The sequence below is a fragment of the Vigna unguiculata genome, chromosome 4, assembly GCF_004118075.2.
Source record: "Vigna unguiculata cultivar IT97K-499-35 chromosome 4, ASM411807v1, whole genome shotgun sequence".
NCBI classification, from domain to species: Eukaryota; Viridiplantae; Streptophyta; class Magnoliopsida; order Fabales; family Fabaceae; genus Vigna; species Vigna unguiculata.
This window is the reverse complement of record NC_040282.1, coordinates 34,385,080-34,410,354: the sequence shown is the minus strand read 5'-3', so window position 1 is coordinate 34,410,354 and position 25,275 is coordinate 34,385,080. Positions and strand designations below refer to the sequence as shown.

General features: G+C 31.5%; 4 protein-coding genes and 1 long non-coding RNA gene across 5 annotated transcripts; 4 read left to right on the top strand and 1 right to left on the bottom strand.

Annotated features, from left to right (window-relative positions):
- Positions 1 to 1,800: 1,800 nt before the first annotated feature.
- LOC114180810 lies at positions 1,801 to 2,703 on the top strand (the record flags this gene model as incomplete). Its single annotated transcript, XM_028067098.1, has 4 exons — positions 1,801 to 1,965; positions 2,058 to 2,325; positions 2,424 to 2,520; positions 2,598 to 2,703. Coding segments are annotated over exons 1-4 (636 nt in total), but the record flags the coding sequence as incomplete, so codon positions are not given.
- Positions 2,704 to 3,078, top strand: LOC114181405. The gene is made up of 3 exons (XR_003603811.1): positions 2,704 to 2,719; positions 2,807 to 2,891; positions 2,978 to 3,078. It is a non-coding gene; the product is annotated as an uncharacterized LOC114181405 (long non-coding RNA).
- A 215-nt stretch (positions 3,079 to 3,293) lies between these two features.
- Positions 3,294 to 4,295, top strand: LOC114180809. The gene is made up of 5 exons (XM_028067097.1): positions 3,294 to 3,345; positions 3,437 to 3,557; positions 3,654 to 3,833; positions 3,924 to 4,001; positions 4,083 to 4,295. Exons 1-5 carry the CDS (start codon positions 3,296 to 3,298, stop codon positions 4,293 to 4,295), a joined length of 642 nt encoding a protein of 213 aa, XP_027922898.1. The 5' UTR covers positions 3,294 to 3,295.
- A 2,846-nt stretch (positions 4,296 to 7,141) lies between these two features.
- On the top strand, positions 7,142 to 13,146 carry LOC114180808. The gene is made up of 11 exons (XM_028067096.1): positions 7,142 to 7,229; positions 7,687 to 7,743; positions 7,827 to 7,940; positions 8,023 to 8,079; positions 8,168 to 8,344; positions 8,434 to 8,490; positions 8,569 to 9,007; positions 9,097 to 10,025; positions 10,115 to 10,826; positions 10,910 to 11,415; positions 11,486 to 13,146. Exons 1-11 carry the CDS (start codon positions 7,142 to 7,144, stop codon positions 13,144 to 13,146), a joined length of 4,797 nt encoding a protein of 1,598 aa, XP_027922897.1.
- A 5,884-nt stretch (positions 13,147 to 19,030) lies between these two features.
- LOC114180807 (receptor-like protein EIX2) lies at positions 19,031 to 22,852 on the bottom strand. The gene is made up of 3 exons (XM_028067095.1): positions 21,706 to 22,852; positions 19,631 to 19,810; positions 19,031 to 19,518 (listed from the first exon to the last, which is right to left on the bottom strand). Exons 1-3 carry the CDS (start codon positions 22,850 to 22,852, stop codon positions 19,031 to 19,033), a joined length of 1,815 nt encoding a protein of 604 aa, XP_027922896.1.
- Positions 22,853 to 25,275: the final 2,423 nt, after the last annotated feature.

Genomic DNA, 25,275 nt, shown 5'->3' with positions numbered 1-25,275 from the left:
TTTGTTTGTTTCTAATCTTCGTTTTAATTTATATGTAATTTTGTTTTGTAATAATATTTTTTTGGTCTCCGCAGGATTTGAATTCAGACCTATGTAAGTATTTTCGCAATAGTAATTTCTGAGAAATTGTGCTTTATGGTCCAAAAGCACAGGTTCAATGCAAATTGTTAATTAGAGCAAGATCGGTGAAGATTGGCAGTGGATGGAAAAACTTTTGTGAACTACATGGACTACAGGAATGAGATATAATACTTCTTGAGGTTGACGGTGAAGAACCAAGCAGCCATGTCAATGTGCTTCTTAATATATTTGACTATTATCATGGCCTGTGAAATCATCCCTGAACAATATTATTTTAACGTATTACTTTTTTTGTATGGCCAATGTAATCTTTTGTAGCAATTATTATAGACTTTTTTTACATTACATATATATATATATATATATATATATATATCTTTTGGTAAATACAAATCTGATATAATTTTAACTGCTACATATCTTCTTCCATATCTACAAATCTGATATAATCTCGAATATCTTTGCCATTTAATTCATGTCAGAACCCCAAATGTCATATCATTCATTAAAGCTTTTTCAATTAAATTTTATATTTGACAACATATGACCATGGTTTATTTTACATACATCTCATTTTTAAATATTATAACTAAAAAATAATATGATTTTAAAAAAGTAGATTGATATGACTTTTGCACTGCTCGAGAAATTTCTTAATTCTTTCCACATCTTTGTATTCCGTACCAATCTCTGATGTTTATTACTTTATTAATTCTTTATACGAATTTAGTTTTTTTGAATATTTGTTATTTATATATTATTATTTTAATTTATCCAACCGTTTTGTCTTCTCCAGCAAGTTTCTAGCACTATTGTATATTGTGTATAACACTGTTTTGTTCTCTTTTTCTACACTTTAATTAATTATTATTCATCCAAATAACTGTTTTCTTTTCTCTGCCAAGTCTGGATTCATACAAACATATTCCACGAAAGGTATGTCCTTCATTTGTTTTTCATAACAAATATAGTTCGACATGAAGCGTAGCAGTTCATATGTTCTTTTGTACAGTTGTACATTTTGTTCATTTCTTAACAAATCCTGAAAAAACATCTTCGCACATTGCTTTTTTCTTAAAATTATTTGTTTATGCAGCCATACTTTTTTGCAGATCTTCATTGTTTCCATATTAGTGATTCAATTAATAGTTCACTGCTCAATACATCACGCCAAGAGGTAATATTTTCATTTCAAAGTAAGCTTTTAATGTTTCATCTTCATCAGAAAGCTTTTTTTCCTTTATTTTCCTTTTATATGAAACCTGTCAAAAAAACCAATTCAACACATTACTGGATTCTGACATCAATAGCTGTTTTTCGCAGTTTTCACAAGAAAATGATAGTATGATTTCTGTAAACCTAGGTCAAATTTTTTTTTTCTATTAACATGTCATGTCTATTACTCCATGTTTGCAGATTACTTAATGCTTTTGTACCTCTTGGTTTCTTTAACCATTTCAAATTTTACAATTCAATCACGTATCAACCTTTACTTTTTCAAAATTTGCCAAATCCATGTTATCTTTTTCTTACTATCCTTGACCAAACAGATATATATTACTCTATAGCTGCTTTGAACCTTTTATTATTTTTTTTAATTTCCTTACTAAAATATTTTATAATTCATTATTATCTTTTTTATTTGAGTTTAAATATGTAACCAATGTAGTACTTACTTTTTTACTTCCATTTCTTGAATATCTTTCTGTTGAGATCAACATGTCTCTCTCTGAAGTTCAAAAGCAAACTCAAAATGTAAGCCAAGTTACTCCAGAAAAGGAGAACTGGAATATCATTGTTAGGGTGATACGTTCATGGTTCGTTCCAGATTTCACTAAACAGAGGTGTCCTTTTTCCATGGAGTTGGTTATTCAAGACAAAGAGGTTATTATTCGTCTAATTATTTACCATCATTGTTATCAACAAAATATCTGTATGTTAAACATCTTTATCTTTATTATATTGATGTATTTCAGGGTTCTAAAATACATGCTTCAATCAGACGTACTCTAATTTACAAATTCCAGACTGAAATTTCTGAAGGTGATGTTTATGCCATACAAAATTTCAGTGTTGCTCCAAATTCTGGAATTTACAGAACTACGCACCACCCTTATAAGATTAATTTCCAGTTTGGTACCAAAGTTAGTTTGCTTGATGGTAACTTGGTTCCTGATGTGAAACCACAATACACACCTTTGTCATTATTGACAACCACTGGATTCGATACTGATTATTTAGTTGGTAACTTAATATTTTTTGTTTTTCTACCATTCATATATTTTAGTTATCAACAATTATTTCGTCATTTTGTGTTATGACTTCTATTATTTTTTCTTTAGATGTATTGGGATTACTGGTCGGAGTGGGTACTGAAAGAGAATTGCAAGTTGATGGAAAGACAACAAAATTAAATGTCATTGCAATAGAAGCTGATGGGTATTTCTATGATATACTACATACCTTTTTATTTTTGTTTAAATAATGATTTGACATAACATTTATTGAATGTTTAGGTTTCGAATAGAATGTACTTTGTTTGGTATTTATGTCGATGAACTGAATGTATTTCTTTCAAGTGGAGAAGTACAAAATTGTGCTATAAGTATAGAATTAGCGAAAGTCAAAACTTTTCAAGGTAAACTTCTGTGACTTCTTTTACTTTTGTTATATTACAATTTTTATTACCATGGTACTTTCACATGCACTATGTTTTTAAATTTAGATAAGGTTCAACTTCAAAATTGCAAGTTCTGCACTAGGATTAAGTACAATGTTAACTTCAAGGAGGCATCTGAACTTAAATCAAGGTAATGTTCAAATTGTTATTCATTTATTGCAATACTTTCTAATTTTTTAGTTAATCCATTTTTTAACTTTAATTTGTATTGCCCAGGATGATTGAGAACAATGAATCTCCCTCTCAAGGATTAACGCAGCTGTCTCAGACTTCCAAACATACTGTGGAAGAAGACTTTTTAACTCTTACACCTAGGACGACTATTCAAGGTCTTAAAGATTGTAAAGAGGTTAGAATGACTTCTAAATTATTTCATGTCATTTTGTTGTTGTCAATACCTTTTTACATTAATCTTTTATATATTCAAAGGTTGCAACTTTCATATTGTTTGGAACCATTAACCATATCTTGGATGAGGATGACTGGTGGTATACGGCTTGTGTTTGCAACAAAGCTGTTTATCCATATTCAAAGATGTTCTTTTGCGAGAAGTGTAACAAGCATGTTATAAAAGTCTTTCCAAGGTTAACTTTAACTTTATTAAACTTAATGCCAATTTACATATATGATTATAATTTTGACTTTTGGGAATTAATACTTTTATATATTTTACAGATATAGGATTAAGGTTCGAGTTATTGACTCATCCGATTCCACCACATTTGTTCTGTTTGATAGGGATGCAACCACCCTTTTCAAAAAAACCTGTGCTGATATGTTAGAGTCTCATGATAAGGTATACTCTTGAATATATCAACTTATATATATACAGTAATAAGGACAGTGCGATATATCTCTCTGAATATGATTTTAAATTACTTTGTTATCGTAGATGAATGGTTGTGGGAATTTTCCTAAGGAGTTTGAAGAATTAGTTAATAAAAGTCTGCTGTTTAAAGTTGAAAGTAGGAACGATCAAACTTTCAAACTTGAACAATCTTTCAGAGTGAAGAAAATATGTCTTGATGATGATATAATTGAGAAGTTCAATGATTCTTCGTTGAAATCTGTGGTAATATATAACTTTAAATATACAGTTTACATTTTACAATTTACATATATTTAACTTCTTAATCATTTATTTTTCTTAACCTTCTTAAAGGATGTTTATGCTGGCAATGGTGAGTTTAGCAGAGAAAAACAGCGTGTAGTCAATGAGTCTACTGTTGATATTGCAGAGGTATACAAATTTAATAAATTTCATTTTTTGTTAATGACGTATGATTTTATTAATTCTATTTGTTTTTAAACTGTACTATAGGATTTATTAGTCAGATTTACCAAAGAAACAATTGACTGTGCATCCCAATCTGCTGACTTAATCAAAGATACTGCTACGAATGAGGATGGTAACACTTCACTTAAGAGAGAATCTGCAAAGAAGACCTTATCACTTGAATCCATCGAAGAAGACACTGTTCCACTGAAGCTGCTAAAAAGAAATATTAAGAAGGAAAAAATAGTCAAACAATAGATGATTTTAGTTATGATTTTAGTTTTAATATTTGAAGACAATTGCTTTTATGTCTGACAATTTGGGACTGTAATATGTGTACGCATGGTTATGTCTTCCATTTCCTTTAAACTATAACTTTGATGTTTAATTTGATTATAACTATATTATGCTTTTATTATGGTTTTATTTGTTACAAATTGTATAATTTTATTTCTTCCATCCGCTGGTTTGTAAATTATTGTTGACATTTTTCAATTATTGTCAACAAACTTGACTGCCAGCTACAGCAAAACGTTTTAAAAGTGATATTATGTTTTACCATCAATTATTTATCAATTATTTCTTATAATAAAAACAAACTTTTTTCAAAAACTTATTTAGAAATTCAAATATATTAGTTATATTTATTTTCATTAATGCATCATATATTTTTCTTAAACAACCGAATTTAGACATTATTATTTACATTGGTTTTGATAAATAATATATATTTGGCAAACTAATTAAATGTTGTCACATTTTAAGTTATGGCAACACAATTGGCTGCCATACACATATTTAAATCATTTTTCTTTGTAATGGTTACCAAGTTTATTAAATAAATTCCATTTTCATTGTCATATATCTAAAAAATAAAAATTTAATATATCATAAATTTACAACCAATTATTATATTTTAACCTACTACGTCAATTTCGAATCCATTTGTGTTAATATAATATATAGATATATATATTAATATTTATCTCTATATGTTATATATATATATATATGGATTTTGGTTGTTACTTTATTGATAAAATAATATTTTATTTTATTATATATTATATTATATTATGATATTATTATATTTTTAAAATATTTTATAACGTAATATTTTATATTGTTCTTTTAATGGTCTTCCCGTTTTCCAAAGTAATAATTACATTACTGTTTTCAAATGTATTTGTAATCGTCCCGTCTTTTCATGGGGGATTTTTCCTCTATAAATGTTGATCTTCATTGTACCATCACAACCACACTTGAAGATAAGTATTCTCCATTTATACTACTCTATTTCTACTTCCATTCTGAAAGTCCTACCAAATGGAGAACAACTTCAACCAAGAACAAGTTGTTAATAGAATGAGTAGGTACCAGTTCTGTATTATCCACCTTGAGGATGAGGTACGTCTTTGGTATATTTTTATATACAGTTTTGGTTTTAAAAAAATTCTTCTACTCTTTTTATTTTTTTTCACGGATTTGAAATTATATTATCATTTTTTCTTCAACTAATCTATGTCGTTGTTCAAATAAATTATATCCTTGGAGGTTGTTGGGTTTGTGGATCGTGCATTCGCCATTCTTTATGATCACGATCTTCAACGTCAATGGACTTTAACAGATGAAGAAGGCAATAGACATGTCGTCACTTATAACAAGAATTTACAGAAACCAATGGTAATAGGAGGATGGAATGATTTAAGGGAATTTTATGAACTACACGATAACCACAGTATTTATTTTGGATATGTTGGTCATTCTTGCTTCCACATCACTGTTTTTCCAAGTAAATGCAAACCTTTATCTATTGGACATTTTCTTAAAAGACTTCAAGCAGATGAACCACTTTTCAATGGACCGAAGTTGCATTTTTGCATATTTCTGAATCCAAACCAATGCCATGCTAGCCATCTGGTGAGATTCATTTCATTTATATTTATATTAATGTATCTTAATTTTTTCAAAAATTTAATCGATATCTTAAACGGATAAATAAATTTTATTGATTTCTTTAATTAAATTGTATGTGTTAGGATTTGCCTTCTGATTTTGGCAATTATCTTCGTCAAGGAAGATTTAAATACATTCTTCTTCATGGACCTCGCGAAATAGTCAAGTGCAAACTACTCTTGAGAAATCATCCAAAGAAGTCTAACAAAATAGGAAGTGGGTGGAAGGAATTTTGTACTGCTCATGGATTTGATCAACCTATTGACTTGGTGTTTGAAGTTGATCAGATGAAAAGCAATCAGAATGTCAAAGTGCTTACATATTGTAATCTTTAATTTACAGTTTCTTTTATGGTGTTATTTGAAACTTTTAATTATAATTAGTTTTGTTTTCATGTCTGCTACTTAGGTAGTTTTCAAGCTACAAGTTCATATATATTCAGCAATGCATATGTATTGTTCTATTTTGTTATTAATGAAATTTCTTTGCACATTGTCTCTAATTCTATGAATTCCAATCAAAAGTTTATTCTTAATCTTTAATTCATCCACTCTAATTCATACATACTAGAATTTAATTTAACATATTGAAATGAGTTATAATTAAACATAATTAAATATTACATGTATGGATATATCTTCGTTTACTATGTCATAACTAAACATACATGTATGGATACATGTTATAATTTTGCAGACATCATGAAAAAAGAATGGCACATACTTGGTATGAAACTGTACTTTTTGTTCTACTATATATAGTACTGCATAAAAAATACGTGTTGTAGTACCTACATAAAAAGCAGATTTTTTGTTCCCTGTAAGAACAAATCAAATATCAAAGAATTACTATATATATGAATGTTTCTGATCTATTACCAGTCACCACTGCATGCTCTTACTATTTATAATCTTAGTCTACTGCTAAATACTTTTGGTAGTCTTACAATTGCTTCCTATTACAATTACAAATATTTTTGTTTCCAAAATTGTGATTAGAGGTACAATCTGCAAAAAAAAGTTTATAAAAATCATTCACCAATATAGTAATAAAATAGAGAACACTTTTTCATCCATTGAGTCAACTTATCTTTCTTTTTGTTTATTCCATTGACACCTTTGAAAGTATTCCATATGTTTTCTGCTGAAATGGAGGAAAACGATTGTAAAAATGCAAGGCTGAGGAGGAAGTTGGTGCTACAACAAAGGTTTAATGCAAGAAGTAATCAACATGCAGGTAATATTCTAACATATACCTTGAATCATTTGACTGCACAATCTGTTCATCAAACATTTATTTACAATTTCTGCATTTCTATGTTTATATCTTCTTTGCAGATTACAAAGAACAGAATGCAAGGAAAAAAACAAAAATCGCCAACCATTGTTCTCAAAGTTTAAAAATATCAGTTCATTTTTTCTGTATTTGAATAAATATATTTTGATTTGAACTTCACAACATAGATTGATAATCAAATATCTTTGCTGTTTTAATAATAGATAGAAGAAGTGAATCTGATAAATTAGTCCATAACAGTATCCAAAGGAAGCCATTACAAGAGTTGCATCTTAGTAAGTATTCTTCTTCTTACCTCTTTCTTTAAACAGTGTTGTTACAGTGTTGTTACATGAATGCCATATGTATGGTTTTGTATTGTTGGACATAAAATGCTGCTACAATAAACATTTTTCAGATTTGGAAAACAACAACAATTTATACAGTATTAAATCAAGATTTCAGTCAACAATTGGTAAGTTATATTTGTTTGTTTTTTAAGATTACTATTGCAATATCACTTTAACAAATTTTAAACAATTGTTTATTTTAATGCAGTGTCTGGAAACAATATATCAATTTCTTCAACTACTTTAGTTGAAGATCCAATTCAAATAAACTTAATGACTTCACAATCCTCAGCTACTACTATAACATACAATACTCCTTGTGGTAAATTTCTACCTTTAGCTGTATTTCTACATTGATCTTTAATGATTTCTAATCATTCTATTCCTTTTTTTAATCATTTCAGTTCTCAGCAATAGCATTCACAGAAGTTATGTACAAAATAATTACAATTGCAGTGCAGGTAAGTAGGTTTGACTCATATATACAAAACTTCATACTGATAATGACTTTGAATATAACATAATTGTTTTAAAAATTCTTTTCCATAGGTGCCACATCTGGAGTTCAAAATCATTCATATTCTGTCTCTAACAATAAAGTTGTCAAATATCCTTTTCAAGTGATACAATCACTTCAAAACAGATTCAATCTTCATGATGAAACAACAACAGAACAACATTGTTCAGACACAAGAAATGATGATTCAACAAGAAGAACATATGAAGGTAATTCAGATCTTGAATTGCTAACTTATTGATTCCAATAAATTCCTTTTTGAAATTAGTAATTACTTTTCATTTTGCTAATATTGTAGGAGATAGTACAAGTACTACAATTACAAATGAATTGTATTGCAAAGGAGAGTTACAAGGTAAAGTCAAACTAAATTGTACAGAATTTCATACATAAAATATTACTTGAGGTGCTAATGCTTTATGTTTTTGTTCAGAACTACTCAATATTGGAGATCCTTGCTTGGAATGCCAATACTGTCAAGCTCAACTTTGGTATGAAGAAAGAGCAGAAAAAAGTAACACATCAAAGGAAGTTCAATTTTCGTTATGTTGTCAAAAGGGAAAAGTACAAATTCCACTACTAAAAAAACCACCTGATCTTCTTGAAGGTTTGTTAAATGGTGTAGATCATAGAAGCAAATCATTCTTACAGAATATAAGACTCTACAATAGCATGTTTTCATTTACTTCAATTGGTGGTAAGATAGATACTTCAATGAACAATGGTTCTGCTCCACCACAATTTATTCTTAATGGTCAGAACTATCATCGTATTGGAAGTTTATTGCCAGAACGTGGATCAAAGCCAAAGTTTGCACAACTTTACATATATGACACCGAAAATGAATTGAGTAACAGACTAAAGCATTTCAGGTTAGTTGAAATGAGTAACATATATGCTCAAGTTATTTGCTCCAATACATCTGTTTATTAAGTGATTTCTTTTCTTTATTATGTTTTAGGTCTAACAGCAAGGAATCTGATCTAGATCAATCATTGGTTGCTGATTTGATTCAAATGATTGACACTCACAATGTTCTTGCGAAATCTTTCAGAAGAGTAAGAGAATTGTCACTGCAACATATGGAATCAGATTTCACACTAAGACTATTTAGAGGCAGAAACAAAGACCCTAGAGTATACAACACACCTTCATGTGATGAAATAGCTGCTCTAATAGTTGGTGATTTTGGCAATCTGGATGTAGGCAGAGATATCATTGTCAAGAAATTTTCTGGTGAATTAACAAGACTGCATGAAACTCACACAGCTCTCATTCCACTTCAGTATCCTCTAATGTTTCCATATGGAGAAGATGGTTATCAAGAAGATATTCCAATCAGAGAGTCTCATTCAAGAAGTCAATCCAGGGTCAGAATTAGAATTTCGTTGCGAGAATTTATTGCATTTAGAATACAACAAAGATTTATGGAACCTGGAAATATTGTGAATGCATGTAGATTATTCCAACAGTTTTTTGTTGATTGTTATACAATGGTAGAAGCACAACGACTGTCGTTCATTAGAGCTAATCAAAAGTTAATTCATTGTGATATTCTTAATGGATTACAAGAGGCTGTTAATAGAGGAGAGACAGATCCTTCTTTAATTGGAAGACGTATTGTACTGCCTGCTTCATTCACTGGTGGTACAAGATACATGTTCAACAATTGTCAAGATGCTATGGCTATTTGTAAAAAATTTGGCTATCCTGATTTGTTCATTACTATAACATGCAATGTCAATTGGAGCGAAATAAGAGACTTTGTTTTACCAAAAGGGTTGTCACCATCAGATAGACCTGATATTGTATGTAGAGTATTCAAAATGAAGCTGGATGAAATGATGACAGATTTCAGAAAAAAGGACTTCTTTGGAAAAACCACTGCAGGTATGTTCTATAAGCATTAGTATAGACTTTTTGAATATTTTTGAAATTTCATTTTTTAAACTATTTAATTTGTTATGTTATATATGCAGGAATGTACACAGTAGAATTTCAAAAGAGAGGTTTACCTCATGCACATATACTTTTATGGTTGGATGGAGAAAGCAAATTGAAAAATTCAACTGATATTGATAAAGTAATATCAGCTGAATTGCCCAATGCGGATTTGTATCCAAAATTGGAAAAAGTTGTAGCAAGTTACATGATTCATGGACCATGCGGACCTGCGAGATATACTTCACCATGCATGAAAGAAGGAAGATGTTCCAAATTTTATACTAAAAAATTCACATCTTCAACTTCTATTGATGAAGATGGATATCCATGCTATAGAAGACTTGATAATGGTAGATTTGTGGAGAAGAATGGAATTAAGCTGGACAACAGAAGTGTTGTTCCTTACAATCCACCACTTCTAATGAGGTATCAAGCTCACGTGAATACAGAGTATTGCAACAAGACCAATTCAATCAAATATTTGTTCAAATATGTCAACAAGGGTCCTGACAGAGCTACTCTTAAAATAAGCAACAACTCTGCACAATGTGACAAAGAAACCATTATTGATGAGATCAAGAGGTATTATGATTGTAGGTATCTATCACCATGTGAAGCAGCTTGGCGAATATTTGCTTTTGACATCCATCACAGATGGCCTCCTGTTCAGAGATTGACATTCCATCTTCCTGGACAACAATCAACTTTGTTTAAAGATAATGATGATATTAATGTGATCTGCAACAGGTAAGAAAATGCTAACACAATGTTTGTAGCTTGGTTTGAGGCTAACAAAGTTTATATCATGATATTAATGTGATTTGCAACAGGTACGAAAATGCTAACACAATGTTTCTAGCTTGGTTTGAGGCTAACAAAGTTTATACAGAAGGAAAAGAATTGACTTATTCTGAATTTCCAAGCAAATTTGTGTGGTTTGCTAAAGAAAAAGAATGGAAACCAAGGAAGAAAGGCTACAACATTGGTAGACTTACTTATATTCCTCCGGGCTCTGGAGAACTTTATTATTTGAGGATATTACTCACAATTCAAAAAGGTTGTATTGATTATGAAAGCATAAAGACCATTGATGGGAAATTTTATGAAACATACCAAGATGCTTGCTATGCTTTGGGATTGTTGGCAGACGATAAAGAATATATTGATGCAATCAAAGAAGCAAGTGAATTTGCTTCGGGGTATGAACTTAGAAGATTATTTGTTACTTTGTTGTCAATGAATACAATTTCTAAACCAGATATAGTTTGGAATTCTACATGGAGTATCTTGTGTGATGGAATTTTGTACCAAAAGAGAAAGGAAATGAGATTACCGGGTATTTTATATTGTTATTTTTGTAATTCAATAAAAATATATCTTTTAATTGCATTATTTTGTTCATGCAGGTCTTCAAATTGAGACTGCTGAATTACAAAAAATATGTCTCATGGAAATACAAGAAATGCTAATGTCAAATGGTAGACGTTTGAAAGATTATCCTTCATTACCTCAACTTGATATTTCAGATGTACATACATTCAATAACAGATTTATTGTTGATGAGCTGCAATACAATAAAGAAGACATGGCAAAAGAACATGATATTTTGCTTAAAGCACTGAATGATGAACAAATGCGTGTATATCAGGATATCATGACAGCAGTTCTTTCAAACAAGGGAGGATTCTTCTTTTTATATGGCTATGGTGGTACAAGTAAAACGTTTATGTGGAAGACATTGTCAGCTGCTCTAAGAAGTAAGGGCATGATTGTTTTGAACGTAGCATCAAGTGGAATTGCTTCTTTATTACTTCCTGGTGGAAAAACAGCACACTCTACCTTCTGCATCCCACTGTTAATTAATGATGAATCAACTTGCAACATAGCGCAAGGTACTCTCCGTGCTAAACTTCTGATGGCAACGAATTTAATTATCTGGGATGAAGCACCAATGATGAATAGAATGTGCTTTGAGGCATTTGATAGAACACTAAGAGATATTATGAGAAATGTTGATGATGCCAATAATGAAAAACCATTTGGTGGCAAAGCAGTTGTCTTGGGAGGTGACTTCAGACAAATTCTACCCGTTATAAAGAAAGGATCTAGGTTTGATATCATCAAATCAGCCATCAACTATTCAGAGTTATGGAATTGTTGTAAAGTGCTCAAACTGTCCAAGAACATGAGATTAAGTACTACAACAAATAATCAAACAGCCAATGATATCAAAGAATTTGCTGATTGGATATTGAAAATTGGAGATGGCCAAATGGATGTAAATGAGAATGGTGAGTGCATGGTAGAAATTCCAGAAGAGCTGCTTATTATAAATACAGATGTACCTTTATTGTCATTGGTTGAATTTGTCTATCCTCAATTTGTGGTTAACATGATGAATCCAAATTATTTTGATGATGGAGCAATCTTGTGCCCAACTAATGATTCTGTAGAGCAAGTCAATGATTTCATGTTGTCTTTATTAGGTGGTGAAGAGGTGACTTATTTAAGTTCAGATACACCTTGCCAATCTGATGAACAAGATGAAGTTCAATCTGAATGGTTTACATCTGAATTTTTAAATGATATCAAATGTTCAGGGATACCAAATCATAAACTGAAGCTCAAAACAGGTGTGCCAATTATGCTCTTGAGAAATATTGATCAAGCAAAAGGTCTTTGCAATGGCACAAGATTGCAAGTCAACCATTTGGGTAAAAATGTAATCTCTGCAACTGTAATTACTGGAAAAAACATTGGTGACAAAATTTTTATTCCAAGAATGGATTTAGTGCCATCTGATTCAGGATTGCCTTTCAAATTCCAAAGAAGACAGTTCCCAATTTCATTATGCTTTGCAATGACAATTAACAAAAGTCAAGGACAAACACTTTCTAGAGTGGGACTTTATCTTCCACAACCTGTATTCACACATGGCCAACTATATGTTGCTATTTCTAGAGTGAAAACCAAGAGGGGATTGAAAATACTTATATTGGATGAAAATGGAAATATCACAAACACAACTAAAATTGTTGTCTACAAAGAAATTTTTGAAACTCTTTGACAATGAACACATTATAGGTATGTCATTTCTAATTTTCTTTTAATTTCAAAGTTTGTATAAATATAGATGCATGATCTATTGTTGTAATTAAAATATTTGTTATAATTTTGTTGTTCAATGCAGGATGTATTGCGTAAAGTCCAAGGCTTACAATGAACATCATGCTGATTTAAGAAGTAATCAAATTTGTAACCAAAGGAAGTTATCAAGTTGATTAACCAAAAACAGATTATAGGTATGTAATTTGGTCTTCTTTTATTGTTATTTTTTTAAAGAAATTATATTATAACCTTAGAAGTTAATAAATATAACAAAATCAATTCCTATTATCAAAAATATTACATTTAAAAAAACCCGTGCGTTGCACGAGTAGAAAGACTAGTTTAAGGACAAATGGACAAATGATGATTCGCACCCAACACAATACCATCTAGGGGTACAGTTCCCACATGATCCCCTTGAGGGCCCGCGTTTGGGTCGACGCCCTCCTCCATGTGCAACAACAGATATTGCCAATTAGGGCATCAATGATTTAATGTGAACTTTTCATCACAAAAGTAACATAATCCTTTCTCCCTTTCTAACCGCATCTCCGTAGGAGACATCCATTTAACACTGGAACTGCGGATAGGAGGAGTAGGCGACAAAGTGGTGTTAGCTGGAGATTATTTTCCAATGCTAGGAGCACTCTGGCTGGATAAAATTGGAGAGTATCGAGGAATGGAATTCGAAGGTGGAGAAGGAGCCATGGGTGCATATTTCTCTTCATACAATTTAGCGAGAGATACAGCTCGAATAATAGAGGCAGGAGATTGGACAAGAATATCGCGACGAATGACTTTAGTCAAGCCACCTATAAAACAACTCAACAAAGCAGCATTGGATAACCCATAGGAGCTATTAGCGAGTGACATAAATTTGAGGTAATAGTCAAACACGGTACCCACTTGCTGGAGCTTAAACAATTGGGCCATGGGATAATCAAACAGAGAGGGCCCAAATTGAGATTCCAAGGCAGATGTGAGCGTAGTCCATGCAGAAACAACGTTCAATTTCTGCAACATTTGAAACCATGGAATAACCTTCTTCTCAAAATGAATGGCGGCAATGTCAACTCTATCGATATCAGGAGTATGATGATAAGTAAAGAACTTTTCAGCTTTGAATATCCATTCTAACACCGATGTAGTGCAATCAAAATAGGGAAATCCCAATGAGATATCTCGCCCTCGAAAAGAGGGAGTATGCGTCGAGGTAATAGAGGGGAACCCAAGTTCGAAACACCAATCGACGGAGATTGAGCCTGAAGCAGAAGGTCGAGAGCTTTCTGCATTTGATCCATACGATCTTGTTGAGCCATTTGCAATTGAGAGGTCACTTCGCGTTGCGATTGATCACGTAACTCAATCACACTTAGCAAGCGTCTAAGTTCTTCACCTTGATGGACCACTTGCACTTGCAATTCTTTCAACTGGGTATTCTCACCCATTGATGTCAAAGAAAGCACCAATGAAACAAAAAAACTATTGAACCAATGAAATCAACTTTGATAATATTGAATCAATCCAGAGAACAACAATATTTCAGTCAAAGAAAAAAAAATATTCTAGTAGCAAAAAGAATTCCAGAAAGAGCATAGAGAGAGAGAGAGAGTTTGTTATATTTTTCCACTACCTCTCTCATTGCACGAAATCTTCTAAATAACCACTTTTCTTTCTCTGCCTATTACTTCTTCTTAATTCCCCATTTCCATGAGATGTTGCCACGTGTTCGACAACCGTAACAAATTCTGTTTTCTCATTTTCCCTTCCTACCCTTCCTTCACATGTTACAATGTCATCCGACAAGTCAAGTAAAAGAATAACCACGATATTGGTATCTACCATTTACATGGTATAAACTTCTGAAATAGCATTAGTATTGACCATCTGTCTAATATGAAGCAAATGAGCTTGCATTGGAATATGTTCCACTTGTAATGTGATAAACTTATCATTATGCAAAAATTTCAAATTTAATGCTGTATAATCTGCGACATGAGGGCCTAATCGTGTTCAACCAATTAGCTCCAAGAATAAGATCAATTCCTGAAACATATTCCTTTCTGCATGCATAACTAGTTTATGAACCAATCCTTCACCTGCCATGTAATTGCCATTCCCCACCATGACTTTAAATGAAGGAGCAGGTTCCACAAAGAGCTTAAAAAAGTTTGCAATACAAGGTTGCACAAAATTATTGAAGCTACCCACGCTATCAAAACCGTAATAGGTAATTTATCAACATAAGCTATAAATCGAATTGTACCCACACCTGTACCATCTTTAAGAGCATTTAGAGAAAGATGATAATCCTCTATAATTGGTTCTTCAATGATGACAGACCGGACAGTATTGGGAAAGTCCTTGTCCACTTCCATGAAGGATTCATCCAATTGCATAAAGTGTCTATTGTTACACTTGTGATTGAATGAAAACTTTTCATCACAAAAACAGCATAATCCTTTCTCTCTACAAAGTTGCAAGAGTTCCATCAATTTCTTGATATCTTCAGCTTGACCACGAATTTCAACATGCAAATCTTTCAAACAAGTGTCCTCAGTCATGGCTTAATGGAAACACCAATGAAACAATATAACCCACTCAAAAGCATTGTGATTCTAGTGCTGCTGTCAAAGCGTCTTGTAACATCTGAAACCAATGGAATGACCTCATTCTCAAAATGAATTGCAACAGTATCGACTCTATCCGAATCTGGCGTGTGGTGATAGTTCAACAACTTTTCGGCCTTAAAAATTCATTCCATCACAAAAGTTTTGCCATCAAAATGAGTAAATCTGAGAGATATATCCTTCACATGAAACACACTGAATGAGGAGTTGTTGTGGAAGAACCACTATGGAACGAAGACGATGGAGGACCCTTCAATAACAAATCCAATGACTGTTGAATCTGATCCATACGAGGCTGAGCGTCATTCTAAACTTGCTTGGTATGAGCACGTTGCTCCCGATCCCGAAGCTCCAAGAGTTCCATCAATTTCTTGATATCCTCATCTTGACCACGAATTTCAGCATGCAATCTTTCAAACAAGTGTTCTCAGTCATGGCTTAATGGAAGCACCAATGAAACGATATAATTTTGTTATATATATAAAATTGTAATAAAACGAGTAATGTTTATGGAAATTGAAACAATACAACAACAAAAAAGAAGCAAAAGATCTCTATAATTGCAGTAGAAGAGTACTAAAACAGAATTATAAGAGTCCCGACAATAGCCACAACAATGCAGAACCTGGTCAAGAGAAATAGAAGATCGTCAAGGAAGGAAGAAGAAAGGGAAGAGAATTTGAGAAGGTTTCAGAAGAAGAGTTATACGACGCACATGACGATCTCACTACACGAAATCCTTCAAATACACATTCTCTACTTTGCCTCATGCTTTTCCTTCGGCCCATCATTTGCTGATCATCTTCCACGTGGCTTGGCTGAAAAACTAACTTTCCTTCCTTATCCACTCATGAGTATTATTTCCCGTGCATGTCACATACTTTCGCTTAATTTAAATTCTATTCTTTAAATTCAAATAAACGAGTTCTCAAATAGGAGTATTTCTAATTCTTTCTAACAATCACAAAACAAGAAGAGGACAATTCCTATTCATCAAGTAGTCAAGTGGAGTTCAAAGTTCAAAGATGTGAACAGGAGAAAAAAAGATAGATTCCATTGTAAAAGAACAAAGAAGTAAGCAATATCAAAAACAAGTTGATTTTGATTTAAACTTAATTGTTTTTGTAGAGTTTGAACATAAAATGATTGACTGCTATTCCAAAAAGCTAAAGAGGACGAAAATGATATCATTTTCTAAAGAAATAATATATATTTTATAATAAATTTATTTATATTATTTTTTTTTCAAAAAATAACATTTTCATTTTTCACTTAATTTAAATTCTATTTTAAACTCAGAAAATATGGTCCTACCTAGGTTTACAAAGCAGTATTTTTAATTATTTTTAACAATTACGAAGAAAGGATGACACTATATTAAAAACAGTCTACAGATAATCATGTCATTTTGCCAGATCATGGAAAAGTAAACCTAATTTGTTTTTATGTAAAACTACTTGAAATACTAACAATTACAAAGGCTTCTACAATTGTTTAACTTTTCAAATGGGATGTGATTGCATTTCAGTGCCATTTAAATGGCAGAAATAACCTTTAGCCAAATAGAAAAACTGATATATAATAAAGCATGGGTAATTATCCACGAAATTTTGAACAATTAGAAATTATTCACGGATTATAATCCTTAAGTATTATTCATAGACTAAGGTCCTGTTTTTTTTGTTTTTTTTTAGTGGATCTACTTTTCAAAAAGATCAGAGAGAAAGATATAGATGGTGATCATCTTCTTTTTTTAGAATGGTGGAGGGGAATGACAAGGATATAATAGAGAGATTGTTGAACATTTTTATCCCACTATTATTAAAGAGATTAAAAGATAATGGATAAGAAATTACCACTTTATCCTCAATATATTTATTTATTGTTAATAAATTTTCTAATAAAATTTTGTTTTCAATTATTTGTTAATCATTTAATGAAATAATAAAAAAATGATTTTAATTTATTCTAATCTTTCAATTTTGATATATTTTTGTGTACGTGTCATGTAAAAATATTATTTACTTTAAAATTTTTAGATAACTTAATTTATCAATGTTTACCAATTTTAATTTTTTAACAAATAAGTATATGTAATTTTGTTTTAATTTAATAATAAAAATTTTATTATTAATAAACATCTAAAAATCTAAAAATTAAAAATATATAAACAATAAATAATTCTATAAAATTTGAAGAAAAGAAAACAAATTTATCAAAAACTGTTACCTATATTATTAATAAACATAATCAAATTAAAAAATATCTTCATATCAAATAAACAAAAAATTTTATATTTCAAAGACTTAAAAACAATATATATATATATATATATATATATATATATATATATATATATATATATATATATTTATAACGTAAATAAATTATATTTTATGTAAACATTATAAATTGATAAATGTCAAATTTAATTTCATATCAAATAAATTTTACTATTAATTTTTTTATAAATATATTTTTTTTATTTCATACATTCAATAGAAATTAAATAAATTATTCTAAATAATTTATGTAGTATTTTATATTATTTTTAATATTAGGTATATTTTGATAATCTCATTTTTTTTGTTTATTAAATTATTTTTTAATATGTTATATAATTTAATCCAATCACAAATTTTCACGAATTTTACTATCTATTTTATTTTAAAATCATCTTCTAATCCTTTAAAAAAAATGATATCAATCTCACTCTCTAACTAAGTCTTCCCATCTCTTTCTCTTCCTCTCCTTCTAATCTTTCATCTCAGAAGAACACAACCAAAAAATCAATCTGAAATTTACCAACATCAACGGAATCTGTGTGATTGATAATCCGTGGATAAATACTGATTATTAATAGAATTTTGTTATTATCTACAGACTTTTGTCGTAAATAAATATAATTTTTTTTACAGTGATTAACCAGAAAAAATTGGGTATCTTCATTCGTATTGTTTAGATAGATGTGGGAAATACCAAAAGCGTTGTTGAATTAACTGTTACAAAACTATTATTCAAAACAGCTAATCCAAATCAAACTCTTGAAACAAGATTTTGAAATAAATTACTTACTGCAAAACATTCATAACTATACAAAACAGCTCATCTAAATCAAACTCTAAAACACTTTCTATTTTTTTAAGCAGATAATGCTATATTTGACTAACATACCTTTTTCTTGCAATCAGGCCACCAACAACACTTGCCACATTATTCATATATACAATTTTTCAATCTGTTTAAGAATCTCAGATAAGCATTTCTCCAAGAACGCGAAAGTAGTATTGGCCCTACTAAGCCCCAAAATCCAGTGAAATATCCAATCCCCATGCTCATGTACAATGCCTCATAGAAAACACTCTCTTCATCATCATTCACTGTTCCATGTTCTTCAGGCTTTATTGCTGTCTGATTTCCATCTCTAGGACAAGTTCTGTTAAGTTGTCCACCACAAAGACCAATATTCCCTTCAAAACTAGAGATATCAAAGGTTTCAAAATGTCTTCCAGATGGGATTCTTCCAGAAAGATAGTTGTGTGACAAATTTAATTTGCAAAGAAAATCAATTTGAGAAAGTGAGAAAGGAATTCGCCCACTTATATGATTTCTTGATAAGTCAAGGGACTCCAGTGAACTTAAATTTCCTATCTCTGAAGGAATTTCTCCACTCAGATAATTTCTGGATAAATTCAAAGAAACTGATATTTTACAAATGTTGAATATTTTGCAAGGGAAACAATGAACTGATATTGGTTGCATCTCTCAGAATCTGTGTATCGTGACCACGGAGACGAAGGAAGGTTACATGACCTGTTTGATGGTCGCATTGAATGCCTTTCCATTTGCAACATTCTCGACTCTTCTCATCATCCCTCCATGTTGACAGCATGCCATAGCCATCTATGAGGCCATGTTTGAAGTTGAGGAGTGCCTGTCTCTCCCTCTCTATGCACTTTATTTCTGTACTATTGTTCAATCCGAGAATGGATTCTGCAGCATGCAGCAAAGAGCAGGAGAAGTGCATAACAGAGTCTAGGAAAACAAGTAGTCATTTGGTGATATGAAATACGTAAGAGTGAAACAAGGATCTTGAATTTGATGAGTCTACTCTTAATCGTGAAGTGTGAATAAACCAAAACGATTGAATATATATAAGCGTTCTGGTAGAGTATAGTGCTTGGGGTGGTGTCATTTTTCCACCAAATATGCTTTTTGATGCACCCACTACTTTTAATTACATGCACTCAAAATATCATCATCATGATTCATGTGTAGAATTTTTGTTGGGCTCCGTGCGATCAAACAGAAAAGGAGTTTTCACACCAATAACTTATGACAAATAGACTAACATGTTTCATAACTAACGTCAAATGTTTCATACTATTATTATTAATAAAATAATGCCAGGAAACGTGAAGGAGGCTTTGAAACAGTTTCAGTACAATAGAAACAAGAGATGAAAAAAAATAGTTATTATGATTGTAACGTTGAATATTTACCGAGAATATGAAACATGTGTACGTGAATTGAACACTTTCATTCAATGTCTTGCCGTTTGCAGCAATCATGACCATGTACACATCATGTCACACGCGTACGACTACGTTTAACGGTATGGACACGCCTCTTGGAATAGATTCATACATAATCTTGTTATTCTTCAAAAAAATAAACAAACAAAAATAGAATGTACAACCATTTTTTAATAGCAATATAATTGTGAAATTAACTGATTCGTACGTTAATTCCGGGCCAAAACTCTTCTTCAAACGTACAAGTTGCTAATTAACTAAACTTTCAGGGGATAAAAATGGATGTTGAATTGTATATGGTTCTATTGTTTTGATTCAAGTTATATATTACACACATCAAATAAAGAGAATAATATTTAAATAAATAAAATATAAAATTAAAAGGGAACGACGTTAGAAATGTATTACGCAAAACAACTCAGTGAAATCAGTGTCTAGAAACAACATTTTGACATAAATTACTTACTAAAAACATTCAAACTATAACACTGAATACATATCTTGCACCTGTATAGATACCAATCATGATTTCCTTCACCCGAGATTAATCGGATGCGCGTGTAGCACAACTGTAATAACCTGCAATTTTTGTATAACCATTGATGTCGTTTATTACATCATAAATAAAAGGAAAATGATCTTTTGACAAAAAGTATTTTGACAAAGTTGACAAACTTTCCTTAAATAGAATTAAAATATATTATTTTTTTATTTTTTAACTAAAATAAAGTAATAAAATAATATTTTTTTACCCAAATTAGTAGTTTGTCAAAAAGTTTGTAAGAAAAACTTTGTTAACATATCATTTTCCTAAATAAAATATGGGAATTTAATTTGTGTGAATTAAAATGAAACATTTTTCTAAAAAAATAGTATTTTTATTAAATCATTTAATATGATAATAAATTAATATTTTAATAATATTTTTAGCATTCAAATAAAATTTAACTGTTTGAAAAAATCATATTTAAAAAAAATTCGTTATTCTTCTTTTAACGTAAAAAAAAAACAACATCTAATAAAATATGTTACGTTTGATACATATAACTATTTCATCACTATTATTAAACAAAATTAAACACAGTTGAATCATGTAAACCATTTTTTCTTTTTTCCTCTCTCTAAGTTACACACTATAGTTAAAGCAATAAGTGTTATAGTTAAGAGTGATTACTGAATTAGTTAAGTTAGGATCACATAAAACAAACTACTCCTAACAATCGGAAATCATTTAATGTAATTAGAGTTTTCTATTAAAAAATATATATTCCATTTTTTTTTTGAAGCAGGTATTGATATATATGACAAACGTACCTTCTTCTTGCAATCAGAGCACCAACAACACACATATACCATATGTCAACCTGTTTAGGAATCTGAGATAAGTATTTCTCCAAGAACGCCAAAGTAGCATTGGCCCGAATAAGCCCCAAAATCCAGTGAAATATCCAATCCCCATGCTCATGTACAATGCCTCGTAGAAAATACTATCTTCATCATCATTTATTGCTTCGGCTTCCGAAAGTTTTCCTGTTGTTTGATCTCCGTCTCCATAACAACTTTTGTTAAGTTGCTCACCACAAAGGTACATATTTCCTTCAAAACTAGATGCATCGAAGGTTTCAAAATGTCTTCCTGATGGGATTCTTCCAGAAAGAAAATTGTGTGACAAGTCTAATTTGCCTAGATTGTCAATTTCGGATAGAGGAAGAGGAATTCCTCCACTGATTTGATTTCTTGATAAGTCAAGGGATTCCAGTGAACTTAAATTTCCTATCTCTGAAGGAATTTTTCCACTCAGATTATTTCTTGATAAGTTCAAAGAAACTAACCCAGCCAAATATCCAATCTCTTTTGGTATTTCACCCGTTAACTTATTACTTGAAAGATCAATGCCCTTAATTAACTCTGCATTCTTGAACCTCTGTTCCACACCTTTCCATATCAAGCTTATGTTAATGGGATACTCTTCCTCAACAAAATAGTCATAAATTTTAATATAAGGGATATATATCAAATACATACGATTTAGAGTGCCACGTGTGTGGATGCCCTTTTTAGACATGGCAGTCAATTCCTTTAAGCATGATGGAATTCCTTTTGATAACATATTATTCGAAAGATCCAATAATTGAATATGGTTCAAATAACAGAGTTGAATAGGAAGATTTCCAGAAAAGTGATTCTCTCGCATGTTCAAGATTATCAACTGTTGCATACTTTCTCCGATCCATGATGATATGGGGCCGGACAACATATTTTTAGCCACATCCAACATAATTAAATTGCTGCAATTCTTCAAAGTCGAAGCTAATTCACCTGTCAGGTTATTGTTTCGTAAAACCAAGACATTCAATTCAACAAGGCTGCCCATAGACAAAGGAATCCTCCCTGACAATTGATTGTTGCTTAAATCAAGATACCCTAACCAATCAACAGATGTCCAACAGTCAGGGAGCTGTCCCTTCAGTTGATTGTTTGACAAATCTAAAATCCACATTTCGGAGTTGCCTTGGTTACATATGAATGAAAACAGATCTGAGAATTTATTGTTAGAAAGCCTCAATTTTGAAGCTTGTAGTAAAAACGATGGAATTTTGCCTTCAAACTGATTTGAATTTAGAATTACCGATGGTGCATAGTGAAGCTTCAATGATATATTAGGAATCGGACCACTGAGATTGTTGTGAGACATATTCAAATGTTCTCATATTTTGCAAGTTGTCCCAAACCCAATCCGGTACGTAATTAAGCCCATTGTCGGAAATATCGAGGTCACTTAACGAACTTTGAGTATGGAGCCAACTAGGAAAACTAGGACCCAACTTGCAAGATCTTAGTCCCAAATTTTGTAACTGGAAAGGTGGAACCCAAGTAGGGACAAATTTTACAGACAATGAGTTATTTGACAAAGATAAGTACCTTAATTTGGAAAAACTGGAAAGATGGGATTCAGTGACGTCACCCTCCAAGCAATTTCCATCCAATAACAAGTACTCCAACTCAGATAGCAATCCAATGCTTTTAGGTAATGTTCCTGTAATGTTGTTAGAGGATACATCCAAAATCTGAAACACGTGCTTGTTGCACCATGATGAATTCTGAAAGAAGCTAGAAAATTTTCCGCTCAGCTTGTTCTTGAAGAGGATTAAACTCTCCAATGTGCATATGTTCCCAAAGAAAGATGGAATCTCGCCTTGCAGTTTGTTACCATGGAGGTCAAGAACTTCAAGAGAGTTCATTACTTTCCCAAATCCATCTGGAATGGGACCTTCCAACATGTTATCATAAAGTTGAAGTGTACGAAGATTGGTAGTGGAGTTGAAGAGCCAGTAAAATATGGATGATGATTTCAACAGATTTGAGGAGAGATCAAGCGAGGCAAGAGAAGATGAAGAATTCGTAATTGAAATAGCCGAGATGAGAAAGTTATCATCACTTAGACCACAATTTGACAAATAAAGATTTTGAAGTTTTGAACTGAAGTTGAAACTACCTTGAAAGACTGATGATGTGATATTATTATAAGAAAGGTCAAGGGTGACAAGAGAAGGAAAGTTTGAGTAGACAGTAGATGACAAAACAATGTTATTATGAGAAAGATAAAGCTCTTGAAGAATAAGGCTAAAGTTTGACAGCAGTTGAAATGTTGAGAATGTGAGTATATTAGAAGAAAGATGAAGGATGGTAAGAGAACTGGAAAAGTTGGAAGGTGAATAAAACAGAGATTGAATATGGGTATCTGAAAGAGCACAATCAACTAGGATCAACTCTTTTAGCTTTGGACTATGAATCATTTGCAACCAATCAGGGTTATGTAAACCATTGAAGGCAAGATGTGTTAGGGAACTGAGATTAGACAACCACTTTGCATCCTTAGGTTTGACATCAAAATTGCCAGGAAGTCTGAGTGTGCAAGAAAGGAAGATTCCCAACCTGGAAAGGGAGTGCTCCAGATAATGAATTTTGACTAAGATCAAGATGTCTCAACTGTGACAGATTCGCAAGTCGATAAGGGAGTTCCCCGTCGAGAAAATTGTTACTGAGATCCAGATACCTTAAGCGTATAAGGGTTCCAAGTTGATAAGGGATTTCCCCACAGAGAAAAGCGTTATTACTAAGATCTAGAGTCCGTAAATGTGTAAGGCTTCCAAGTTGGACAGGAATGCTGCCACTAGAAGCAGAAAAAGAGAGATTGAGATATCCTAAGTTGGTAAGTGAGCCAATGAGTTGTGGGATGTGACTCCCTACGAAACTATTGTAGCTGAGATCCAAATGTTGAATATTTTGCAAGGCAATCAATGAACTGATATTCCTTGTACCTCTCAAATATTGTGCATTCGAACCACGGAGACGAAGGATGGTTACATGACCTGTTATACCGTCACAACGAATACCTTTCCATTTGCAACAATCTGTACTGTTTTCATCATCCCTCCATGTTGACAGCATGCCATAGGCATCTATGAGGCCATGTTTGAAGTTAAGAAGTGCCTGTCTCTCCCTCTCTATGCACTTTATTTCTGCGCTATTGTTCAACCCAATAATGGGTCCTGCAGCATGCATGAGAAGCAAGAGGAGTGCATAAAATGGTTCCATGAAATGAACACAGCATAAAACAGAGATCCTCAACTGTTATCAGCTTATTCTAAGTTGTGAAAGTGTGAAAGGCAGAAGCATTAAGGTAGTGTTTGTTTGAGCGGATTTTACAAATCCACTGATTTATGCAGATGGATTGTCATTCATTTTCATGTTCCGTTGCAGTGATTTAAAAGTATATGTAAAGACATATTTGTTAGATTCAACAAAACCTCCATCCACACTGAAATGCGATGATTTGCAAATATAATAGATAATTTTACAATTTTAAACGTCACTTATATTTTTTTTCTTTCATAATATTTCAAATATTAATAATTATAA

Excerpts from the sequence above, each read along its gene's own strand:
- LOC114180807 (XM_028067095.1), bottom strand. The coding sequence starts at position 22,852 with ATGTGGATTTTAGATTTGTCAAACAATCAACTGAAGGGACAGCTCCCT. Across the intron at positions 19,811-21,705 it reads CCTAAACAGGTTGACATATG|AATCCATTCTCGGATTGAAC; the intron begins GTATATGTGTGT and ends TGCATGCTGCAG. Across the intron at positions 19,519-19,630 it reads TCAATGCGACCATCAAACAG|TTTCTTTGAATTTATCCAGA; the intron begins GTCATGTAACCT and ends GTAAAATATCAG.
- LOC114180809 (XM_028067097.1), top strand. The coding sequence starts at position 3,296 with ATGTTCTTTTGCGAGAAGTGTAACAAGCATGTTATAAAAGTCTTTCCA. Across the intron at positions 3,558-3,653 it reads TGTTAGAGTCTCATGATAAG|ATGAATGGTTGTGGGAATTT; the intron begins GTATACTCTTGA and ends TTGTTATCGTAG. Across the intron at positions 4,002-4,082 it reads CTACTGTTGATATTGCAGAG|GATTTATTAGTCAGATTTAC; the intron begins GTATACAAATTT and ends ACTGTACTATAG.
- LOC114180808 (XM_028067096.1), top strand. The coding sequence starts at position 7,142 with ATGGAGGAAAACGATTGTAAAAATGCAAGGCTGAGGAGGAAGTTGGTG. Across the intron at positions 7,230-7,686 it reads AAGAAGTAATCAACATGCAG|ATTTGGAAAACAACAACAAT; the intron begins GTAATATTCTAA and ends AACATTTTTCAG. Across the intron at positions 10,827-10,909 it reads ATTAATGTGATCTGCAACAG|GTACGAAAATGCTAACACAA; the intron begins GTAAGAAAATGC and ends GATTTGCAACAG.